At 37.4% G+C, this 23,297-nt stretch overlaps 1 protein-coding gene across 1 annotated transcript in view; it reads right to left on the reverse strand.

Moving 5' to 3' along the window:
• DNAH11 (dynein, axonemal, heavy chain 11) overlaps window positions 1-23,297 on the reverse strand; it is a 92,616-nt gene that overhangs the window by 66,246 nt on the left and 3,073 nt on the right. The window contains 16 exon segments of the mRNA XM_010019862.1: window positions 6,202-6,259; window positions 7,861-7,868; window positions 9,150-9,293; window positions 10,388-10,508; window positions 11,035-11,174; window positions 11,830-11,907; window positions 13,462-13,656; window positions 13,787-13,850; window positions 14,491-14,525; window positions 15,378-15,512; window positions 18,505-18,616; window positions 19,407-19,512; window positions 19,515-19,542; window positions 19,662-19,818; window positions 20,509-20,669; window positions 21,679-21,781. Coding sequence (XP_010018164.1) covers window positions 6,202-6,259; window positions 7,861-7,868; window positions 9,150-9,293; window positions 10,388-10,508; window positions 11,035-11,174; window positions 11,830-11,907; window positions 13,462-13,656; window positions 13,787-13,850; window positions 14,491-14,525; window positions 15,378-15,512; window positions 18,505-18,616; window positions 19,407-19,512; window positions 19,515-19,542; window positions 19,662-19,818; window positions 20,509-20,669; window positions 21,679-21,781 — 1,645 coding nt within the window.

Here is a 23,297-nt window from a genome sequence, read left to right on the forward strand (position 1 = left end):
TTTTCTATTTTTTAAAAATCAAACATACATGCGATTAATATGCTCATTTTAGTATATGTTTCTACTGTGCTTTGTCTGCTGCAAAATGAGTATTCCTTTAAGTGCAAAGTTTTTGAAGGGCAAGTAGAAACACTTTTGTGGTTCTTGGTAGTTAATTCACCCTTGATATTGGCACCAATACACATTAATTCCAGAAGAAACTATATATGTGCTAGTACTATATAATATGTGACGTTATTTTGTCTTCTTTCTGCTATATTTGATATAATGAACAATACTGAGAGTTACTACAATTCAAATTTACAGAAATAAGAAGCATACAGTGTAAAACTTAACAGAGATCATCATGGCAAAGGAGCATATCAAATTAGGATTGACATTTTAAAAATAAGACAAGACCCACAATTTCTATCACTTTTTGTTCAACATTTCTGCTGAAATGAAGATATAGCATTCTCACAAAACTTTCTGATGATGATAAACAGAGGCTTTTTTAATGAAACTGGCTCCAACCTTGGATGACTACAGCATGGTCAAAGAAAGTTCAAATCAATTTGAGAATGCACACAGCCATCAAAGTTGAAAGCAGACAAAATTAACAGCAAATTTCATCATAGAGTATGAGGTGGCATGCCTTGATTTGCAGCATTGTACAATAGATACTGTTTCTGGCTCTTCAGGTGACACAGCTCCAGGTGAATTAAAAAGGCCACTTGAAAAAAAGAAATGAAAAAAAAAAGCATATATGCCTATCTGTCTGTGCACCTCCTTTTCACAATATACAGACAGATAACGTTGTATATTTAGCTTTTATTTAAATGCCCAATTCCTTCTCTGCTTTACTCACCAGACCATTCACAATGCATTCTTTGTCTCTCACATTTTATTCATGTCACATGAAAGTGACATGATTGTCTATGAACAAGAATCTAATGTGCATTTATAATAAAAATTAAATATTTACACAAGATATAGATACTCCCATAACAGAATCAAACTCTAGTCAGTTGATTAGTTGATCAGCTGATGAAAACTTTATCTTTCCACAGACTAATACATTATACCTGCCAAAAATTTAAATTGTCCTTTGGAGAGTAAGAAGGGAATTTCCTTAATTGCCCAATTCAATTATCCTTCAGTGATCATCTGTGGTTTTTTTTCTCATGGCAGAGAAAAAGCATATATTTGAACCAGCATCATAAAGTTTCTGTGGATTTTGTCTATTGTCTTTACAGGGTGATGACGAGATAAAGGGTGGTAATGGCTAAATATCTGGCAAGCTGCATTTAGGGAATGAAATTCTGTATCTCAGATATCCCTGTTCTCATCAGGTCAACTCATGGGGTCAACATTAAGCAGCTCTATCAGGAGAAGCTGAAGGATACTTTCCTTCCAAGAGTCCTGATAGCCCCTTTTCTTTGTGCTTCTCTTTTCTAAAACTGTTTATAACCTCCAGGGAAAGTATGTTTTCTGTTTAAGCAATTCACCTTGAAGCTTTCTGTTCCTATGTGGTGTAGAGATCCTATCATGGATCACAACACAGAAAGTAAGCAGATAGAAAGTAAGCTGGAGGACAAGACAGAGTGTAGGATTTCAAACATTTGCAATCGGATGGTCATAAATTTGGAGAAAAAAAGCCATGACTGCATTATCATGCTTTTCTACCACAGAGGGGAAAAAGCTTTTTGCAGAAACTACGTGCATATGAAATACTTGGATTAATTATCCTAAAAGTTTTAAAAATTTTATTCTTCCTTTAGCTAGATGCATATATACCTGTACTTTTAAACCCCAAATTAGGATTACTCCTTTCTGATCCTTGACCTTACCTGAACTTTAAATAATGTCCACAATTATAATCTATTACTCCCGTTTCGTTTTTGGTGTTGCAGTGGTTGGTTTTTTTTTTTTTCCCAATACTGCATTATTATAATACAATACAATAAGAAAATGTATTTTGCTAAATCCCATTGTACATAAATGTTTAAGCAAATTTCTTCTCTGTGGCAGTGTTCCAGACTTTAGTACTATTGAAGACCCCAAACTTAATGTACCAATATTAGTTTGCATCAAAACCTGCCTCCATCAAGTAACATTCTGAAATCTTCTGCTGTTCTAGAGGCAGAGCGGGTGAGTCATATGCCTTGAAGAAATGCTAAATAAAGCCCAACACTACAAGCTAATTCCACCCACTCTAGCAGATACCTCAAAAAAAGTTATATGGATACAGATAAGATGGGAGCTTGTAGAAAATATTGTAGATTAGAACTGATATGATCTGTAAGAAAAATCTTTTAACCTCTAAACTATGGAAAGAACATGGCAATTTAGTGAATAACTATACTTCAACAATAACAGCTCTTAAGCTCTTCCTTTTGAACTGAGACTTAAATTGCTCATTTGTATAATTGGATGTGAATGTCTCTTTCCATTAAAAAAAATCCCAAAACACAAAAAACCCCAACAATTTGGTTGTTCTGAACAATTGCTTGGAGTTGTAGCCTAAAACACACAAAGGCATTTCAGTGTATCACTAGAATGCATTTTATAGGCAGAAGCATTGGTACGCTCCTTGTACAGACACAAAAAACAACAGAGGAGGCAGTCATTTTGAGCTAGATGTGACAGTACAAAATCATTCTGCCACAGATCACCGAAAAAAATGTTGTAAACACAGTGGAAAGTGAACATAATGTATTTGTTTCTGAGTTGTCACGTAGTTCTTCACCTGTTGTGATTAGTGGAGGCACTTTCTAGCAGAGCATTTAGCAAGAGAGGCTTGGCTGAAGAGCAGTGGAGGGCAGGAAGAGCTGCAGAGTCCACTTCTTTGTTCATCTCTTCTTGTTTCTTAGAAGGAACAGTTGATGTTTTACAACACTGACTTAAAATCTGAAGGAATATTGCTAACATTTCACAGCAAATCCTTAAAGGTTCATAAATTCTCAAATTTTATGCCACAGTACATTGATGTGTGTGATACACTTGCAGAAAAAGCCCCTGTGATGCTGAATTCACCTATTTGGTTTAAGAAGTTTTCTGCAACAAGAATACACAACCTTTGCTGCCTCAGAGCTCCTTTCATCAGCTTTCATTTGCGATGGAAAGTGTTATACTTTTTTGCTGTATTGCCTTGGTCATGGTTCCTGCTGCAGTGGCAATCATTAGGTAAAAAATCCCCCTCTGATCAGAGGAATACTTGAAAACTTTTTAAGGCTGATTCCCCATTAAAGCAGCTATGACAGTTTATAACAGCTCATGACCTCACTCTGACGCACAGCAGATTTCTTTTCTCCTAATCTCACCATTCATTTTAAGGGGCAAAAAGGTGATTAAGTTCTATTAATGCAGGATTCTATGTTAATGTGAATTTGGAAACATTTCAAAGAATAAACTCATGTACAAAGTAGACTGAAAGTGGGATTTTTTTATCTGACCTGAATACAAACAAAATCAACACAAGAAAGGAAAGAAAAAAAACAGCAGAAAAACTTATTCAATGGAGATTTGTGGATTTATACTTACATTTTTAAGCATAGTGACAATGTGATCTATTAGCAGCAATGTAGACTGGCTAGAAAATTAAAAAATTTGATTGTAAAAGTAGTTAAATTAAGCATTAAACAAACTTAAATACTCCTAAAGATTTTATCTGAAGATTTCTTCAATTTGAGGGATTTTTAAAAACTGAGAAATTATTTTCTGTATCTTCTCCCAGACGTAGGAGAGGATAAGCCTATTGCCTAGAAACACTGTTTTTTCTACTCTGTGATTTCCAATGAACATGACTGTTTTGCCTTTTGTTAGGAATAAATCAATAAAATATTTAAGACATGCAGTCTCAGAAGTCTGAATAAAGATTGCCTGAAATTGAAAGGGAAAAGAAACATCAAACACTTGCACAACACAGTTTAGTTTTTAAAGCTAACAGTGATTTCTGTCTCTGGCTAGGACTGAATTTTAAAAAGCAATGAAACAGGATACACCATTCTCTGAAGCAGAATTGCTAGAACAAAATGGTCTACTGGTTTACTTTTCACACAGCATTTCTACTTGAAGATTTGTATTCAATTTCTTCTAGTAGGAAAATATTGAAATCAGGCTGCAGTTGAAATTCATTGGTTCCATCTCAACCTTTAAGAATGCCAATCTCCCCAAAACTGACAGTGAAACAAAGGATGATGCAACAGGTTAATGGTTTAATTTTTCAATTAGTATTTCTATTTACTTTTACAGTCTTTTCCAGCCTATTTTCCCACCTATCCTCCTGAGGAGAGCAAGTGAGAAAGTAGCTGGGTAAATGTTCGGCAGTTCACTAAGGCTATCGCCTCACACATCCAGCCCAAATATTTATTTCTTAAAACTTCTAAATTCAGTTTAAATTTAGATAGCCGTAACACCACAGAGACTACTTGCTTTAGACAAGACCTTTCTGAGTATGTCTACAGAATAGCAAGTTTTTTTGAAGGATGGGAAAACAGATGTTAATATGACTCAAAGATCTTCCCAGTCTATGATGCAATAATGTGCTGCTTCTCATTTTTCAGCTCAGACAAGGTGCTCCTCTACCTATGGATGATGCATGTATAAATTTGTTTCTTCACAAAGGCATCATAACAAAAAAGTCTCACTAAGGGGAATGCATTATGATGCCTTGCTTATATCTACATTTCTCAGTATAAACCCAATAAGTGATATTAAACATACATCTGTCCAGCCCTTTACAAAATGCTTTAACTTTGGTAGGCTAGACCCTCATATTACTTTTTTGCTGTTTGCCAGGGACTGTAGTATAGAAAAAAACCCTACAACAGGTAAGACTTCCTTAAGTAAACACAGCTTCTTTATGCATAGTAAATGACCCTACACCCAGTCATACACTGCAGGCATTTAGCTCCCTCCTGTCAAGTTAGCTCATTTACAAATGAGCTGATTGCTAAAGTAGACATTACTACAGGCCAACATATCAGATGCACAGGCCATTGCTTTGTGACCCTATCAGTATTAATGAGTAGAAACTTGCATATACATACACACACATGCACCTATCCATTTATGTCTGTTTAAATATGAAAGGAGATGTGTGTATATATATCTGTTTTTCAAGCACAGTGAGATACTATGGACATTTTCATTAACTTACCTGATCTCGAGTAAATGCCCCACCAACCCCCAGATACAAGCAAAGACAGAATACATCTCATAGAACTCTCCAAGGCACATTTTCAGGAGTCAGCAAACAATCCAGCAGAGAACAGAATGTCTGTAGTGAATAAATACGTGAAGAGAGTGACCTGTGAGTCTTACTCCATAGGAAGTTGACAGTGACCTCAAGAAGGTATTTAAGTAGTGAGATTTAAGCAGCTCCTTGCTGTGCTTCCTTTTTGTCTAGGAGATCCTTTCTCAGGTTAAAGGCATGAAGAGGTCTCCTGATAAAATGTATCAGAATACCTTCATTCTACAGTAATTAAAGCAAGGCATATGAAGAAGATGACACAGTTCAGGCATGTCTATTACAGCAAATTCTTAACACTCATAATCAATAATTAGTTTTCTCCTCTCATATTGACTTATTTAGAAACAGGCAAACACTCGAAAAGTTTAGAATAACAAGGCATATTAAGTAAATTTAAAATGTCAACATATGGATATGCAGTATCAGATCATTTATATATGAAGCAGAGCTCAGCTCTGTACTTTAATAACGTTTAATAATGTAGCACCTCATTATCAGAGTACGAGAGTAACTAACATTAATGAATTTAGTGAGAATTTAATTAGAGAGGGGCAGAATGCTTGCACAGAGAGATGAAATGGCTAACCCTAAGCTAAGACATTACTAACAGAAGCAACACAAGAACTGAGAAGTCTGGGAATTACGTGCAGTGCCATAAACACACTACATTTCTTCTTGTTACAGTGGACTGCTGCAATATGAAACCTTTGAATCCCTGTAAGTCTCCAAAATAAGGGTCCAGGTTTGGTGTATAAGAACCTCTCAATTTCATTTCACATACATTTCAGATACACAGTGATTTTAAGCATTTTTACTCCTGCATAGACCACCTGCTCAGTGGGTGTTTTAGAAATAGTTTCTTAAAAGAGAAATAGTTTTAGTCATAATGTATACCTGAACTCTTTTCTCAGGAATAGGAGTAACAGTTTTAAATCTTGTTCTGAGTTGTTCTAAGTAAGGAAGCACACATTAATCAAAGCCTTTTCAGAGTGGAATCTCCTTGTTTCTAACCAGCTGGCAACATACCTGCAAAACAAATTGGGAAGAAGCCAAATATTCATCAGAGAGAAGATGAAAAAATACAAAATTTCTTCGCTCTAGCTTTGAAATGCAAACTTTTGTTGACTTCTGAGAGTTCTTTGTGACTGCCTTTAGTGCAATGCACAAATACTACAGTGCTGGCTCTAAGTCAAACGTAAGTGCCATCAGTCTTACAACAGTTTTATTTGTTCATGCAAAGGTCATCAAGCTGCAGCATTTCTGGGTGCTATTATGATGGCTGAGCACACTGGCATATGGCTATACTCCTTTTCCTTGACTGCATCCTTTATTCCAGGGAGTGCAGAGAGAGAGGACCTAGACGATTGCTTCTGCTTTCAGAGGGCTACCCCACCAAAAAGCAGGTGGGAGCAAGGATTTTGTATTTGGTTTATGTTGTTTGACAAGAAACTATTTAAAATACCAGCATATAAATTGTACACAAGACTGAGGATTATGTGACACCCAAATTCAACATAACTTGCATTGCAGATATCTAAAGTAGTACATATAACACAGTCTGGCTAAAAAGTCTGGCTATATAATTGAAGATAAGGTAACCCTTCTCATCTACTAGTTCCTACCACAACCAAGCCTAAAATTCATTATCATTCTGTTAACTATAGCACATGCTTCTGTTCAGTAGCCATGTGCCTAACTCTGTATTCAAAAGGATTAGGCAATTTTATCCCCTGCTCTTGTTCACACAGTATTAGTCAAACACAGTTTCAAGCAATTATTTACTCATTCACAGCTGTTCTATTTGGACAGTTTGCTGCCTACTGTTTCCATCTCTACACTCCTGTTTGCTGTAAGAGATCGTATTGCCTTTTTATGTCCTCACCAGTCCTCTGATCCTTACCACTCTAGGTAGGCAGCTTGTACAGACTCATACTGTTTAATTAAATTCCACTACTGACAAGATGTCTCCGGGTAATATGTACACTGAAAGCTTCACATCCCAATGGCATACAACTCTAACACAGGTAGTTAGAACTGACTGAAAAGATGACACATAGGAATGCTGCAAAATTGAATTTTGACATGAAACAGTAGTAATGCTGCTTGAAAAGAAAAACACCAAGTGACAGATGTTAGAAAGATTAACTTCTTATTAAAATTTGTAAAAACAGTTTTGGATCAACAAATGCAAAAGGAAAAGATTCCATTGGGCTGCTTCAAGTTAACATACAGTGCTTTGACCAAATTAATTCCTTTTTATACATGGAACCCCATATTCTTTAGAAAAAACATTGCTATCTTAATTTGCTTGAAGCACAGGTATAAAACTAGTTAAAAGAGGAGTGCTGTGATACAAAGGAGCAAGAGAAACAAAAAGCCAAGCTGGTGTAAATCCGTGTCCTTAACACCATCAAAGATGGTGACAGTTATTAAAAAGCTGTAAGAGTACAGTACCCAAGTTACTAACTTCTTGGCACTGTCAAATTTGCATTACAAAATGCAGACAGTCAAGTTCACCACTTGTTTTGGGTTTGTGTAGCAAGGTTTTGGTAGCAGAGTGGGTACAGGGTGGCTTCTTTGAGAAGCCGCTTGACACTTCCCTCACATCTGATAAAGTCAATACCAGCCGGCTCCACTGCTGACCAAGGCTGAGCCCACCAGCAACTGTGGTAGCACCTCTGGGATAACATATTTTAAAGGATTAAAAGTTCCTGTGCAGAGGCAATTGCAGCTGGAGTGAAAATACATGAAAGAAACAGCCCTGCAGACATCAAGCTGAGTCAAGAAGGTGGGGAGAAGGAGGTGCTCCAGGTGCGAAGCAGAGATTCCCCTGCAGCTCATGGTAAAGACCATGGTGAGGCAGACTGTCTCCCTGCAGCCCATGGAGGTCCACAGTGGAGCAGATCTCCATCTGCAGCCCCTGAAGGACCCCACGCTGCATCAGGGGGATGCCCAAGGGAGGCTGTGACCCTGTGGGATGCTCGCACTGGGGCAGGGTCATGGCAGGATGTCTGGTCCCATGGAGAGAGGAACTGCTCTGGAGCAGGTTTGCTGCAGGACTTGTGACCCTGCAGGGGACCCACACTGGAGCAGTCTGTTCCTGAAGGGCTGCACCCTGTGGAGGACCCACACTGGAGCAGTTTGTGAAGAACTGCAGCCTGTGGAAAGGATTCATGCTGGAGAAGTTTATGGAGGACTGTGTCCCATGGGAAGGACCCCATGCTGGAGCAGGGGAAGAGTGTGAGGAGTTTTCCCTGAGCAGGCAGGAGCAGCAGAGACAATGTATGATGAGCTGACGTTCATTCACTGTCCTGCCACACCACTCTCAGAGGGAGGAGGTAGAGAATTCAGGAGTGAAGTTGAAGGGAGGTGTAGGGGGAAGGTGGTTTAAGATTTGGTTGTATTTCTCATTACCCTGGAGGTGTAGGGGGAAGGTGGTTTAAGACTTGGTTGTATTTCTCATTATCCTGGTCTGATTTTAATTGATTTTGATTGGTAATAAATGATATTAATTTCCCCAAATTGAGTCTGTTTTGCCCATGACAACAGTTGCTGAGTGATCTCCCTGTCTTTATCTCAGCCCACAAGCCTTTTGTCATGTTTTTCTCACCCCTTGTCCAGCTGAGGAGGGGGAGTGACAGAGCAGCTTGGTGGGCAGATGGCATCCAGCCAGGGTCATCCCACCACCCTACTGCTTTGATTAAGCAGCACACATAAGAGGGGAAAATAACTGGTGGTGAAATATTCTGAACTCTGTATTTGAGAATATACATAGCCACCAACTAATTCATCCCGCTATTATCAGAATAAAAGCTAGAAGGAAGAACTAATACAAGTAATGGGGTCTATTCCCATTAATCTTCAAGATATATCTTAAAACCGTTAGTTAATATTGTGAGATACTCACAGATTTCACCCCCAGGTCCTGGGTGTTCAGCTGAAGAATACCACCTCTGGATACTACTGTAGCTGGGGTTGCAGCTCTTCAATGGTATACCTCAAATAGCAGGCACATTGACAGAGTCATAGGGACATGTTCGTTGCTTGTAAGGGTTGGAAGCTAGAAATCATCAGTAAATTTTTCAACAAAGGCAAGCTAGGATACACTGGCTAAAAGAACATGATCAGGGCAATCACACATTTATTCTAGCCCCACAAAGGAGCAAGGATCATCTGCAACACAATGCACATACACTGTTTCTTTAATGTAGCTGAACAAACTTTATTCAAACTTTGCTATATTTTTTTTACTTCAGAAATGCAGAGAAGCACAAATTCAAGAGGTTTTACTTGATCCTGTATGAGTTTTTCCACAGTTTAATTCAAAAGATGACTAGCCTGCTCTACCGGTGTGAGTTCTGCTGAAAGCTGCTAAAAGCAGGAGAGGTAAAGACTCTCTCAGTGTAAATGGAAAGAAACAGAAAATTATTCAGAGCAGGAACCTAAACTTAGGTGTTCTGAAATGTCCCTTGGAAAAGCCACTTTCTGTCCATTAGCTAAAGTTAGGCTATACGGCTAGCCCCAGACAGACACCTTGCTGAGTAACCAAAGACCGTGTCACTAAATAAACTTTCCTGTTGTAAGAACTTAAACATAAGAGAATGAGCTAAACTACAATCACCTTCCTAAGGTTACATTCAGATTTTAGATTTATATTTAATTACATTACAACATTTCAGACAGCCAACCAAATTGGTTTAGCTGAATAATGAATAAGGGAATAAAAAGTTTGAATATTACTGCTAGTTCTTAAATTGACTTATTTAATTTCTTAACACCAACCTTAGTGCAGTGATGAAAGGACTTCACCAATGGAAATTTGTATCTATTTTACTGAGAGTCTTTCCAAATACCAGTTTCAATAATGCTATGGTGGACATCTTGAATTACATCAACTCATACACTAGGAGGCACAATCACCCTTACAGTATATTTAGGCTACTTTAAGACTGTTGTACAAAGCAAGACATTGTGTATTAAACAGATGCTAAAATATTACTAAGCAATAATAATAAACTGAAAAACAAAGAAATTATAGGGACAGAAGAAAAACAGGAATTCATGCTGCAAATTATTCCTGGGGAAAAAAAAAAAGAAAGGAGGAAAATGTGAAAACAGGTAGAGGGGAAGTCAATGTCCTTCTCATCTGCTCACCTTGTTATCATCCATAAAAGTGTTGTGCAACTCAGTCCACATGGGATCTATCTCCCCATTTAAAATGAACCATTTTAGCCCCTCATGGGTAATATTAGCTTGTTCTCTCAAGAGATGACAGGAGACCTGCAAATTATATTTCACTAGAATCCCACCACTTTAGTGCTTAAATAACAACACTGCACAGCAATTAAAACTTCAGAAGACTTAATGCATCACTGAAACAAGAACCTTTTGTAGCATCAAACCTATGCTCTTTTCTTTTGCTTGCTTATTAGGTGATTATTCAAAGTAAAATGAAAAAATGTTTTCAGTGAACACCTGATACAGCAAAATGACTGCATTTTATGTAATAATGACCTATTTCTGGTTTGATTACAGGAGAATATGTCATTAGTCTTAATGATATGGGTGAGAAAGGGGAGGTTTCATGGGTCTGGGGAGAAAATAACTTGCCCTTTAACACATCCTGCCCTGCCTCCCCATTCAGCTGTTCCACAACCACCAGCGCTATGCACCCACATCTCATTGCATCAGAACACAGAAAAACACAAGAATTCAGTCCAACTGTCTCTGAATTCTAGCATTGTCCATTTCTGATGGAGAACAATGCCCCCAGGAACAGGTTCTAATAAGAACATGTTTGCTATTTGCCATGGTTCCATTGTTGAATTGCATGGTGTATAAAACCAAATAGTTCATCAGTTGTTGGAACTTTGGGGTTAAGGTCATTCTGCACAGGCTTTTGTTTCATGTTCACATTTGTGTGATGAAGAACTTTCAGCACCTGAAGCAGAGGAACAGGCTGCACATTAGTGACCTAATTTTGATAACAATAGGAATCTTTCTTGACTTTCTTCTGAGCTGTGTCTCTGATTGCAAATCCCTGTGCTCAATCAACTGTTCACCTTAATTTACTCATTCCTCTGTGCCAGCTTAGTCCCATATTTCCATTAAGACTAAGGGACTCCCATTCTGATATGGTTGTACTCGACAGTTGATTCTAATACAAAGTGTTAAATGGAGAATAAAATCCATGCAGCTGCCAAAATTTAGCAGCAGAAATGGGCAAACATCTATTAGAAGTATTTGCCTAGTGTTTTGGCAATATATTCTGCTATTTCTGTGTAGAAGTCTAATTAAACCATCCTGCTGCTTCTTCCAGAAAGAAGTATTACTTAACGTATCTGTCAAATTGAATGCTCATTATGTGATGTCACAATTAATTTTCCTTTGGGATATGCAAACAACACAATATGTAGAATTTGCTTGTAATGTTTGAGCTTTGCCACTTTGCATCATGTGGCTGATGGGAGGGCCTGAACAGGGTGTTACTACATTGCAGCCTAAGGCAAAGCAGCACACAGAATGTTTTCTGCAAGAGCCATGGCAATTTCTTTACACTGTAAGATAGAAAACATGCTGCTTAGGTAGGCAGGTACATCATTCTTTCTAGTCCCTGTATTTCCAAAAATACACACAGAGTGACACACTGCCAGTAGCTCCTTCAGCTTAACAACCTACCACACAGAAGGGATACACAGTGAGTGCCATTCCTCTCCTGTTGTCCTTCTGATTACAGAGACACAATTATTCACAAAAATTATCTTCCCATCCACTTTCCTATTCCCTTTAACAGAAAAAAAAAAATTTACACCTTCCTTGGCAGATTTGCCTCAGCTCAGCTGATGTTGTATCAAGCAACATTATTTGTCTCCCAGAAAATAGGAAGAGAATTGGCTTAAATTAATGACTGCAGTTACCTCAACAAGAGCAAATCCTATTCTGCTAGACAGCCACACAGTCCTGTTGGATTGTGCCAGCCCAGAGACAGAGGACAGCCATCACAATTTTGCCATCAATTTAGCAGAGAGAATTCCACCCTTAGAATGTTTGTGCAACTATAATTTGGCAAAATACAATATCAGTTCACTAAAGTAATACATTTCTTCCAAATAAATAGTTCTGTGAGCCACAGAGTCAAAATAGCTTGTCTGTTTATGGATTTCTATCTTGTCAAAGAGCATCCACATTGTTTTTTCAAAAGTCCGTGTTCCTCAGTGCTCATCTTGTGATTCACCCAGTTAACAGGAATCAAAATACTCTATAGAAGGCCAATTGGAAGGTTCATAATACCTCAAGGTATAGAATCATAGAATGGTTTGGGTTGGAAGGGACCCTAAAGATCATCTAGTTCAAAGCCCCCCCTGCCATGGGCAGGGACATCTTCCACTAGACCAGGTTGCTCAAAGCCCCATCCAACCTGGCCTTGAACAGCTTATTCTCTTTCACCCTTCTTCCAGGATAATGGAACAAGATGGACAAGAACAGAAAACCCTTTATAAATCCTGAGATCAATCACATTTAACCAGCTTGGTTATTCCAGTTTTCAATATACCTTAACAAACGTAAGCAGCAGATTATCACATACAGCAGATGTGGATGTTCCTTGAAGGAGGGTGGGAATATATTTAGTAGTCCAAATAAACGCACTTCTTACTTGGTCCATATACAGACCAGTGTTTCTAAGTTTCACCTTTTCACTCTGTCTGTAATTCAAACTAAAATTAGTGTTTAGATTTAGCTTGTAGACAACTAATTCTTAGGAGTATACCTGTATACATACATGTATATGCAAGTTCTTAATTTGTATAGCATAATGTGCATTATATTATACAGAAATACCTGAACACACAAAAGTCACATGTAGCCATGTACATTCCAAATCCATACCTTCTTATTTATACATTTTGCTCCCTTACTCTCCTTATCCCTATAAATAATCACTAACATTTAATTTGCTATAGAGTACAAATGCTTGGTACTGTAAGCAAACGTGCTTGTTGCTGTAAATAGCTTTTTTGAACAGGATATGTCTTTCCTTACAGACATATTTATCATACTGTTCAGCATTACTGCCATGACAAGATGCCTTTGAAATATCAAGACACTGAGGACACCTTATCAATACTGTAACATACTCAAAAATAACCTTCATGTCTAACACAACCCATTTGCAATTATTTTGATTGAAACTCTTAAGGGGAGTAATTAAAGGCAATGAATTCTTTTACTTTGAGAATAAAGCTCTCTTCAGGCTGCAAGTAAAGCTCCAGGGTAGATTGTTTAACCATCTGTTCAAATTGTAGGTTCCTCTTGCTCAGAACATCCAGAGATGGAAACAGGTCACTGATCAGGTCCATGAAAATTGGAATATCATCTGTCACTATTTTAAGCAAATTGAAGTCTCTTAAGGCTCACATAAGCACCTGGAAAAGGATGGTAAACCACATACTGCAAGAGCATTAAATCTTTCTCTGTTTAGGACTCTGTTTTTATTCAAAGGCAAAATACCAGAAGTGGCTCCTACTCTTAGATGCTTTTAAGTGAAGATTTTACCTGGTCCTTAGGTCTGTTCTGTCTCCTTGTTTTTTCTTTCTGAGGAACTAAAGATCCTGAGTATCTGCAATGAAAGTTAATATCCACATCTTAGAAATGGTACACCTAGGCAAAGAAGTTAAACATAGGGCTGATTAGGAAAACAGGAAATTTAGGAATATACTGAGCTTAATGAGCTTTAGGTAAGCTGGGTTTTCTTTTTTTTCAGTTTTCTTTTTTGTGTTGCTGTCTGATGAGTTATTAAAGAGCAAGTTACTCATTTTTAGAGCAGCCTGCTGTGTGGATTGTCCTGTGTGCAAGGAGTTTAAGACATTCAGGCTATTTGCCATGACACCACCAGACCAGAAGAGTGTTCCTTCACGGGATGTGTACTGGAAGCCATGACAAATCTGTTCTAAAACAGTTTTCATAGGCTAGGATCCCAGTGCCCCAAGGGTATATTGAAAGTCATAAAAGCCCCAACACTGGACCAGTATTTTCAGAGTTCTCTGAACTGGTGTGTATTTTCTGCAGCAGGCCAGAATTTTTGTCAAAGGGATTTATTTCTCCCGTTAACAGTAAACCAAATGAGATTTAAAAACTGAAAACAAACAACCCAAGAACATTGTGGCTTTTGCTTCATATGTTAATACTATTATTATTACTATTATTAATATTGAAGTGGCAAACAATGGTATAAATGATTTTTCTGAAATAAAAAAGACTCCAGGACAAAGTAATCATTAGAGTTGAGGAATCCCTGTTTTGGTAAAAGAGACAATATTAACAACTTAAGATATACAAGATTTAAATTCACTATGTCTAGAAACATTGTAAGAATGAGCCAGGAAAAATTCAGGATATTTAGAGATAATTTTAAAATTATGCGGGCATAAAAATAAAGTTGCTTTTGCTTTCCTAATGGCCCTGTTTGCTAGGGTTTATGGCTTAAGGTTGAAGAGTTTTTTGAGTTCTTATTCCACTAATAAAACTCAATGTTCAGAATGTCTTGTAAAAAAATACGCAGTTGGAAATGAGTAAAGAGCATACATACAGGGAAGAAATGATACACTTTCCAAGTTTTGCAAGTTGTAGATTTTTATGAAAATTATTTTGAATATTAATTCTTTCTAGTATAATAATTAAATTATTTAGAAATGCTTTTTATCAATTTTTTAAACAGTTCTCCACTGTTTTACTGGGCAAAATTTAAAGAAACATTCATCCAAATAGTATATTATTTGATTTTCAGAATAATTCTTACACTTACAAGGTTTTTCTCTTTCCAACAGATAATTTTGTTTCTCATATATTTATTACACAACAGCACAATGTAGTTCAGCCATCATCAGGTATGAAGCAGCAATATAAAATTATTTAATGCAAAATCAACACATTACAAATGTCCCAAGATCAGAGGAAAGGCACTTTCTTCTCTATTTGTATCTGACAATTTAATAAGGATGGACATCTAATTTAAAATGTCTTCAAAATAAAAGTTAAGACTATATACACAAACCCTCACTATTATTATACAATGTCCCAGCTGCACTGGTACAGAGTATGTGTTAATTAACACATATCAAACCCAGAAGCCCAAAAAGACCCTCACCTGTTTAGATAGCAACTCCCTGCAGAGAGTATACAAGGTAATAAACTTCCTGGCTAACAGACATGCATCAATAAAGCCTTTAACAACCAACATAATTTCAGAGAGCAGTTCAATGTCAGGGACAACCATGGCACAGAGTTTGAGGGAGAAAACAAATCCCATAATCCAAAAACACAGATTAGTATTTAAACATGGTAACAATAAGTCACTTAAATGAAATGACTGTGTGTGCAAACAATCTTAAAAACAGAGCTCAAGAGAGTCACAATTAAGAGTGTCAGTCAGAGCTAACAAGGACCTTACTTCAAAGCAAAAGGAGCTAATTAGGCACTGCTGATTGTTAGTATTCAGTAACATTGCTGCACACAAAGGAGGCAGCTGAGAAACGCAGGGCTTGCGAGACAGGTACTACTGAAACTTAGAGCAGGCACCATGTGCAGCAGCATCACTTGCCACTCACAGCTGGAGGACACGGCCAGCAGCTGTACAGGGTCTGGAAGTCAAGTGCAACACCCTGCCATTGCTAAAAATACCATTGTTTTTTAATGGACTTCAATTTTTGGAGGGCTTTAATGCTTTTATATGATGTTATGGTTGCCTCTGCAGGCTTCACCTTTGAACCTTCAATTCAAATTTTTATGATAGAACCGCAGCCATTTTAATGAGATAAATGAGGAAAAAAAGGAGTAACACAAAATGAGGAAAAAAAAAAAGCACAAAGCAGCAATGCAAAGGCTAAACAATTTCATCATTAAATATCACTACTTCAGTTACATAGCAGCAGAGAAGAGATCTTGAATATTGTTTTCAGGTCAGCTACAAAACAGCAATTTGCCCTTTAGAGGACTTCTCTTACTACTGACAAATACGAAGATTTCTTTTGTTTCCCATTCATATTTAAATATGACAAAATGCAGACTTAGTGGTTTAGTCCAGCATTGTAGTTCTGCCAGAAATCAGTAACATGTACTCTAGAAAAAGAGTAAGTACTCCACTGTTAAACTATTTTTAAGTAAACTATTCCATAAGAAGCGTTTCTTCATAAGCCCAAACAAGGGCTGCTATATGTATTGCAGTCAACTATAAAAAATTATATGCTCTCCTACCTACCATAACCAATATCTTTCATTCAAACAGAGCAACTGATTGCACAATAAATATCATGCTAGTAGCATTTAATATAACTTCTCTCCCTTGTGAGATTTTATTAGGTGGCAAATATGTGGAGTCAATGCTTTACCAGCTACCTCACACCTTTCCTGTGCATTGTACAATGGATGAGAGCTATTACAGACCTTAGTTACTGAACTGAATTCCTCAGTCCCAAATGCAGCAGATCATACTTTAATTACAAATGTTTTTTTTATTTTATGTGGAAGCCAAGTAAAGGTAACACTTTGGCTCTACGTAGCAAATATATTTTGAAAACAAACTAAACCATAATAGAAAGCACAGCAAATAAAGCAATGATTTTACTTTATCTTTCAGTAGAGATATTGTTAATTAATATTATTTCATACCCCTTGCTTTTCATATCCCTTACACACCCTTGGTGTGCACCAATCCTGCTTTGCCTTGAAGACTTCTTCCATAGCAGTTAATGAGAAGGCTTGGTAAAGCAACAACTAAGTTGTGAAATACTAAAAATCTCCACCACCACCAAAAACCAGTTACGCGGAAGGAGGATGCATTTCTCATTGTCTCTTTCCATTTGCTGAGACCCAACTATGGGGTCTGATTCAGCAACAGTCTTTGTAGAGGCCCAGGAATTCAAATTCTAACCTCCTCCTTGTAAACAGATGTTACTTAAGTGCTTGTTACAAATCATTGCAATTTAGGCTCAAAGAACAAGAAAGCTAATTGCTGCTACTGCCTGGTCCTGCCATCTGAAGCAGGATGTTTGGTTGGCAAGGGGATGAGATGTGCCTGATGAAAGATGAAACAGCTTTCTAACTTTAGCAGACTTTGTGTCTTTCTGCAGTGAAATCTTGGAGTATGGCGTCAGGAATTCCATGACTAACGCAGAAATAATAAAATACACCAAAATCTTGATGAAGTTTTAATACTGAAGGAAGTAGTAGCTGTGTTTCAACCTGCTCACAGAAGCAACAGTGATGCCTGGTTCTCCTCTAAGTTTCTATCTTTTAAATATGAAAGGTATTTACTGCTCAGAGAAGCAGATCCTAGATAGCACATCTATACTTGTGCCGCTTCAGACAGCCTGGCAATGCCTTGCAGCTTGGCCCATTGAACTTCAGTATGCTGAAAAACGAAATCACAGAATAACTTTTTTTCTCAAGTCTTGATTAAATCAGTGAAAAGTGTTAATGCAAGAGCAAGGATTTCAAGCAACAACTTTTTTTAAGCAAGCCGTGCACCATTTAAGTCAAAGACCATTACCACATCATTCTAAGTGCAGCTCTAACACTTTGTTGGAATAAATTGGCATCATTTTACTGCCCATCCTGCTGCAGTACCCACTTGTGGAATTAATTCACTCTCAGAAACACCATTTTGATACAAATTCACCAAGCGCAGCATGCAAAATGCAGTCAGGTCTTTTAAATTCAAAACTTTATTCCTTGAAATATTAGTATTAAGATCTAAAACATTATTATGTTTTAGGAAAAAGATAATGGGCTGTCCTATAGTGTCCAAAAGCATATGAATTTTTCTTCTCAACAGTCACATATTCAATATCTTACTAGGTAAGAGTATACAGCTTCATTTTCAGCTGGTAGTTATAAAACATGTATGAATACTCACATACCCATAGAAGAATGTGATAGCTAGACACTTTTCAAATGGCCCTTTTACTAGGATTCCTATTTACCACAAAACAATGAATATTCTTGCACACATTTAGGTACATTCCATGTGTTCAAAGGTACTTTTAAAATTTAAGGTAGATTAAAAGAATCCAAAACAAGTTATACATTTAATTTCCCTTGTCATTACAGTGTACAGACAAACACAACATGAATACTGATTATTTTTTTCCACAGAAATTTTGAAGGAAACAGAAATTGCACTTCATTGCAAAGCAAGGTTAGTAAGAGTAGGTGGGATAGTACTGTAAGTGTGGACTTGATATACTAGTATACCATAAATGTACACTATAACATACTTGCCTGAACAGAGCTTTGAGGTTTTTGGGTAGTTCTGTCTCACCTACATATCCTGGGTTCATGGTAATAAATATTGCAACTGATTACTTTAATGTGATGTTTTCACCAAGGGAAAAAAATCCATTATAAGAAAGGTAGCACAAAAATTTTATCTATGGATTAGATGTAAACAACTGTATCCTACGAAGCCAGCTTTCAGGGGGGTAGATGACAAAGGTGCGCCAGGACCTGGATCCTGTCCCTCACAACAGACAAAAACAAATGTCTAGGAAAGTTTATTAGAGCTGAGCAAACAGAATCATTTCCCTAGTAGGCACCAGCTTTTAGTAATCTATGACTGCTCTGGCCAGCACTGAATTTGGAAGGAAAAAACTGGGCTACTAGAGTAACAAGGAGTGCCTATGGCTGAAGTATGTCCATAGGAGGGGTTATCTATTGAGATGTGAAATAAATGGGACTGGTAGGAATGTGGTGGGTTTGAAAAGACCAAGAGACAATACTAAGTAAAGGAAGCAGAGGAAGGAGAACACATGACAGTGGAAACACAAGGCATATCTCAAAAACACTTGGAAAACCTGGAAACCCTAAGACTTCTTGTAAAGTTGAATCCCACCAAACTTCTCACCCATAAGATGCAATGACTTCACATGGTGGGACTTCAATGGGACCATAGTTTCAACACTGAAGCTTTAATTGGATTCCTGGAGGGCCAGGAGTTCATTTGCTTTTATTGCTACATTTTGAAGAGGAAGTTATTTTAAGGTAGTGTTATTACACAGGTGATTTAGTGTTACCATCTATTCCCTCATTGCATCTACAAATGATTTCAGAGGAACACCTGAAGAAGATTTTGTTGTTCACTATTCATAGCCTGAAAATGACAATAAAGAAGAACTGCTAAAATACTAATTTCTTTTTCTTGTTCCTAATTGCATAGTGGATAGGCTTTACTTGCACTGCCATCACTGACTTCTACTGAGATGCAATAGAATTCAAAGCTCCTGTTGGATCAAACTTTTATAGGTATTCCCTATAGACTAATATCAAAAGTGAAAGATTCAGCATTTTTTTCGTGAAAACAACAATTTCCAATGGACTTCACAGGAAAAAGAAACTAAACAACAATTTTGGTACTGCTAGGCAGAACATCTCTCACCTTGTAAACCATCTGCTCAGAAAAGCTGAAGATGTATACCACAGTACCAAAGGCATGGCCGAAATCTTTGGTGATCTCTGTTTCACCTGTGCTGTCTGGTCCTGCAGGAGCACCACTCACTGTTAGGTGGAGAGGCTGGGTTAGAGTAATGTAACACCTTAACATGAGAAAAGTTATTATTAGCATTGCAAAGAACATCTACAAGGTCAGGAGGTTTTTTTCCTCAAGCTTTATGTGTCATGGGTGATTTAGTCTTAGTCTGCTTTCTCACTGTAATTTCATGTACTTCTTTTACGTTCACGTAAAATCATGATGTGGCACTTGTTGAGAAATGCTTATTTTAGATTCGAAAATCAACCACATCGACATTTTTTAGCAGGAAGGAATAGCTTATCAGTGGTCACACAGGACAGGAAACAAGAGGCTTTAGCTGCTGCTTTGCCTATTTCAAAGACTTGAGCCCCCAGAACTGTTCCCTCAGGACTGTTGTGTGCATCTTTCTGAATCACTGATTTTGACAAGAAATTTCATTCTGGAGCCAAAACATTTCCAGAAAAAGGGAAATATGATGTGAAAACAAAAAGTAGTGATTTGGGACTTTAACACATGAAAAAAATATACATTAAGCTACACAATAAATATTTGTTATTTTAAAATAATGGACACTAAAATCATACCATTACTTAAGTATTCACACCTACATGCACACGTATGCTCAAATATATTGTGACTTAGTAACTTCATAAAATAGATGAGGTATGAAAGAACTCTGAACTTCTAAGAAACATTTAACTTTTTATTCAGTGAAACAGATAAAGCAGACGCTGCTATTAGTAACAGTCATTACCTGCCAGTCAAAGGTGTAATAACTAGCCGAGGGATATTTCCTAAGTACTCATAAAAGTACTGAAACTGAGCATCACACATGTTGGCAAAACTGTGTTTCTGGGCGTCATCCCATCCATGGCATAGGTGTGACAGCCAAGCAAAAGCTCCACAACTGGTGACCTAAAAAGCTATTGCAGAGACATTATGCCAGGTAGGAGCTATTCAGATGAAAGAGATGCAACCCATCACAAAGCTACGCTGTCATCAGTAGGTCTTACACCTCATTCCTAGCCACTTATGACTAATAACTACTACAACCACCTATAAAGGATTAGACACACCTCGAGGCATTTATGCCTTTATACAGATGCAAGTGTAACGCAAGATCTTTTTAATAGAGCTGTTACAGCAGAACACATTGCCACTTATTAAGTCAAAACCTCTCCTTACAAATAACAGAGTCTTTGCATGGGAGAAGATATTACTTCAACCAGAATGAGCTTCTCTTTACCCCTCAAGCCTTGTTTCTTCTTATCTTAATGCCATCTTAGAAATCCATTTTATTTCTGAGGCTCAGGAGTTCAGAAGGAAAATGAGAAGACTTTCCTATTTCAACCCCCATCCGGTGAAATGTTTTGTTCATTCAAACCAGCAACATATGCCAGCCACCTTAGTTTTAACTGAACAAAATTATACACGGAGTGAGAACTTTGGTTTAAATAAACACTCAGAACTGTAATTATGTGCCCTTATAAAGAGTCACCACAGGAGAGGAGTGCCTTGCTCTGGAGCTGTACATGTACACCTCTAAGAAGTGAGCAAAACACATATCGAACAACTGACGACAGAATAAGACACAAGAAAGACCCTCCGGATGTCCAAGGATGGTCTGAAATTTAAAGGAAATAATCCTGTTGCTCACAGAAAGCCTAATAGAAGTTTGACACATTCCCAGAAGTAAGATAAAAGTTGACATTTGACTTCTTCCAGATAATTTTTAAATTCAGAAGGCAATAGCCCATAAAAATGCAGGCATGGCACACAGCTCTGAAACAGGCTGTCTTCATGATTATACCTATTCCACCTCCACCATCCTGGTGGCCCAAGGCAGATCCAAACTTGGCTTAAGTACTATTAATTCCTGTAAATACCACTAAAACAGTGCATGAAAAATATAGCTGATCCAAACACATATCTTCTGAGGTACAAGACTTGCTAATACATTTCTGGCGTAGATATCTATGGTGTGAATTATTTTCTGTTGATCACCCCAGTAAAGTTCTCCAAGCAGTTAAATGGTCTTTATTACCGTGCTAAATAACCTGAAAGGTTTAGGTAACCCTCTAAAATCAGACGGATCACAGCACCATCTACCATCATCACTACTAAAAATTACTTCTGCCTACTCCATGAATTAAATCACCACAAAAACTGGCTTCTAGTATGTACAAATTTACTGATAATAAACATGAGATGCCAGAAGAAAACCTGGTTTAAACAGGCATTTAAACAGCTAAACCATTGACAATCCAGATGAACACAAATACTGAAAATGGTCAACCAGGTAGCGTAGGGGGAATGGATGGATAGGAAGATGTGCATGAAGCTGAATTGCAAATTTTGTGGTTCTGATCTCCATAGAGATATGCACCAGACTCTGCAAAACCCGTGGTAATTGCATGAGAACACTTATTAGCAAACTGAAAACAGAACTTAGGAAAGATCAGTGACTTACACTTCAAAAATAGGCAAAGCAATGAAGATCACAAAATAGTATGAATGACTACACAGAACTACACAGTTGACTCTGGAATTTTTCAGATTTCATATTAACAGGGAAAAAACCCTATACAGCCACTGCGTCTAATTCTAAGGAGGTAAATATAACTAACTTTATGAGAAAGATATAATTTGTTGGGTAGCTGGTGTGAGACAGAACTATGCTTGTACATGTTTTAAAACGCCAGCTTGAAAGTGGATGGATGAATTAGTGAGACCTCAAACATTACATTTTCTGTATTATTCTTTATAATATACAAAAACTCCTACAGGTGCTGGTTTTACTGAGACAGAGTTAAAGGTCCAGAAGATAATACTCCATGCAAACAAGCTATTTGAGAATTGCAGCCTAAGCCCTGACAGATTTTGAAAATGCTTACTAAAATAAAACCAGCAGGCAATTTCACCATGTTTCCTATTTTTCTGTATCTCACTCATGAAGGATATATCAATAGCAATGTTTTGAATGAAATTATCAAGCATCCTGAAATATCTCTGGCATCTTTCTTTTAACACACCCAAAGCTCCACTTCTTTGTTGCAGTGAGCTGCCATCTGCAGAGGTCCACATGGTCTTTCCTAGACCACTCTTTGTACAGTCTGCTACCTAATAGCTTGAGGTAGTGCCTGTTACCTCTTGTACTATGAGAACCAGCAAACAAAATTTAACCTTTATACATTTTCTCAATTACAGGGATAATTTTAGGCATCTCTATCAGATTTCCACCCCCTCTTTAAAGTGCCTTTCCAATTCTGTATTTAACTTCGGCAGATATTCTAGGTTGGAATAGAACACCAAAACTACTTAAAGTTTTCACAAAGGAAGAATACCCACACCAGGACAAACACATTCAAGGAAGCTGGAGGTAAACAACAGTGAAACAAAAATCAAATGGCAGAAGGTGCCCTTCTGAAGTGTAACTAAAACTAACAATATTAAACTGTTTGGTTTGACACTAACAAACCCAACAGTTTTGGCTTCCTTACACAAATATATGGGTTTAATATATGCGTGCATACTGCTTGCACA

This window comes from Nestor notabilis, unplaced genomic scaffold (genome assembly GCF_000696875.1).
Source record: "Nestor notabilis isolate BGI_N333 unplaced genomic scaffold, ASM69687v1 scaffold4348, whole genome shotgun sequence".
NCBI classification, from domain to species: Eukaryota; Metazoa; Chordata; class Aves; order Psittaciformes; family Psittacidae; genus Nestor; species Nestor notabilis.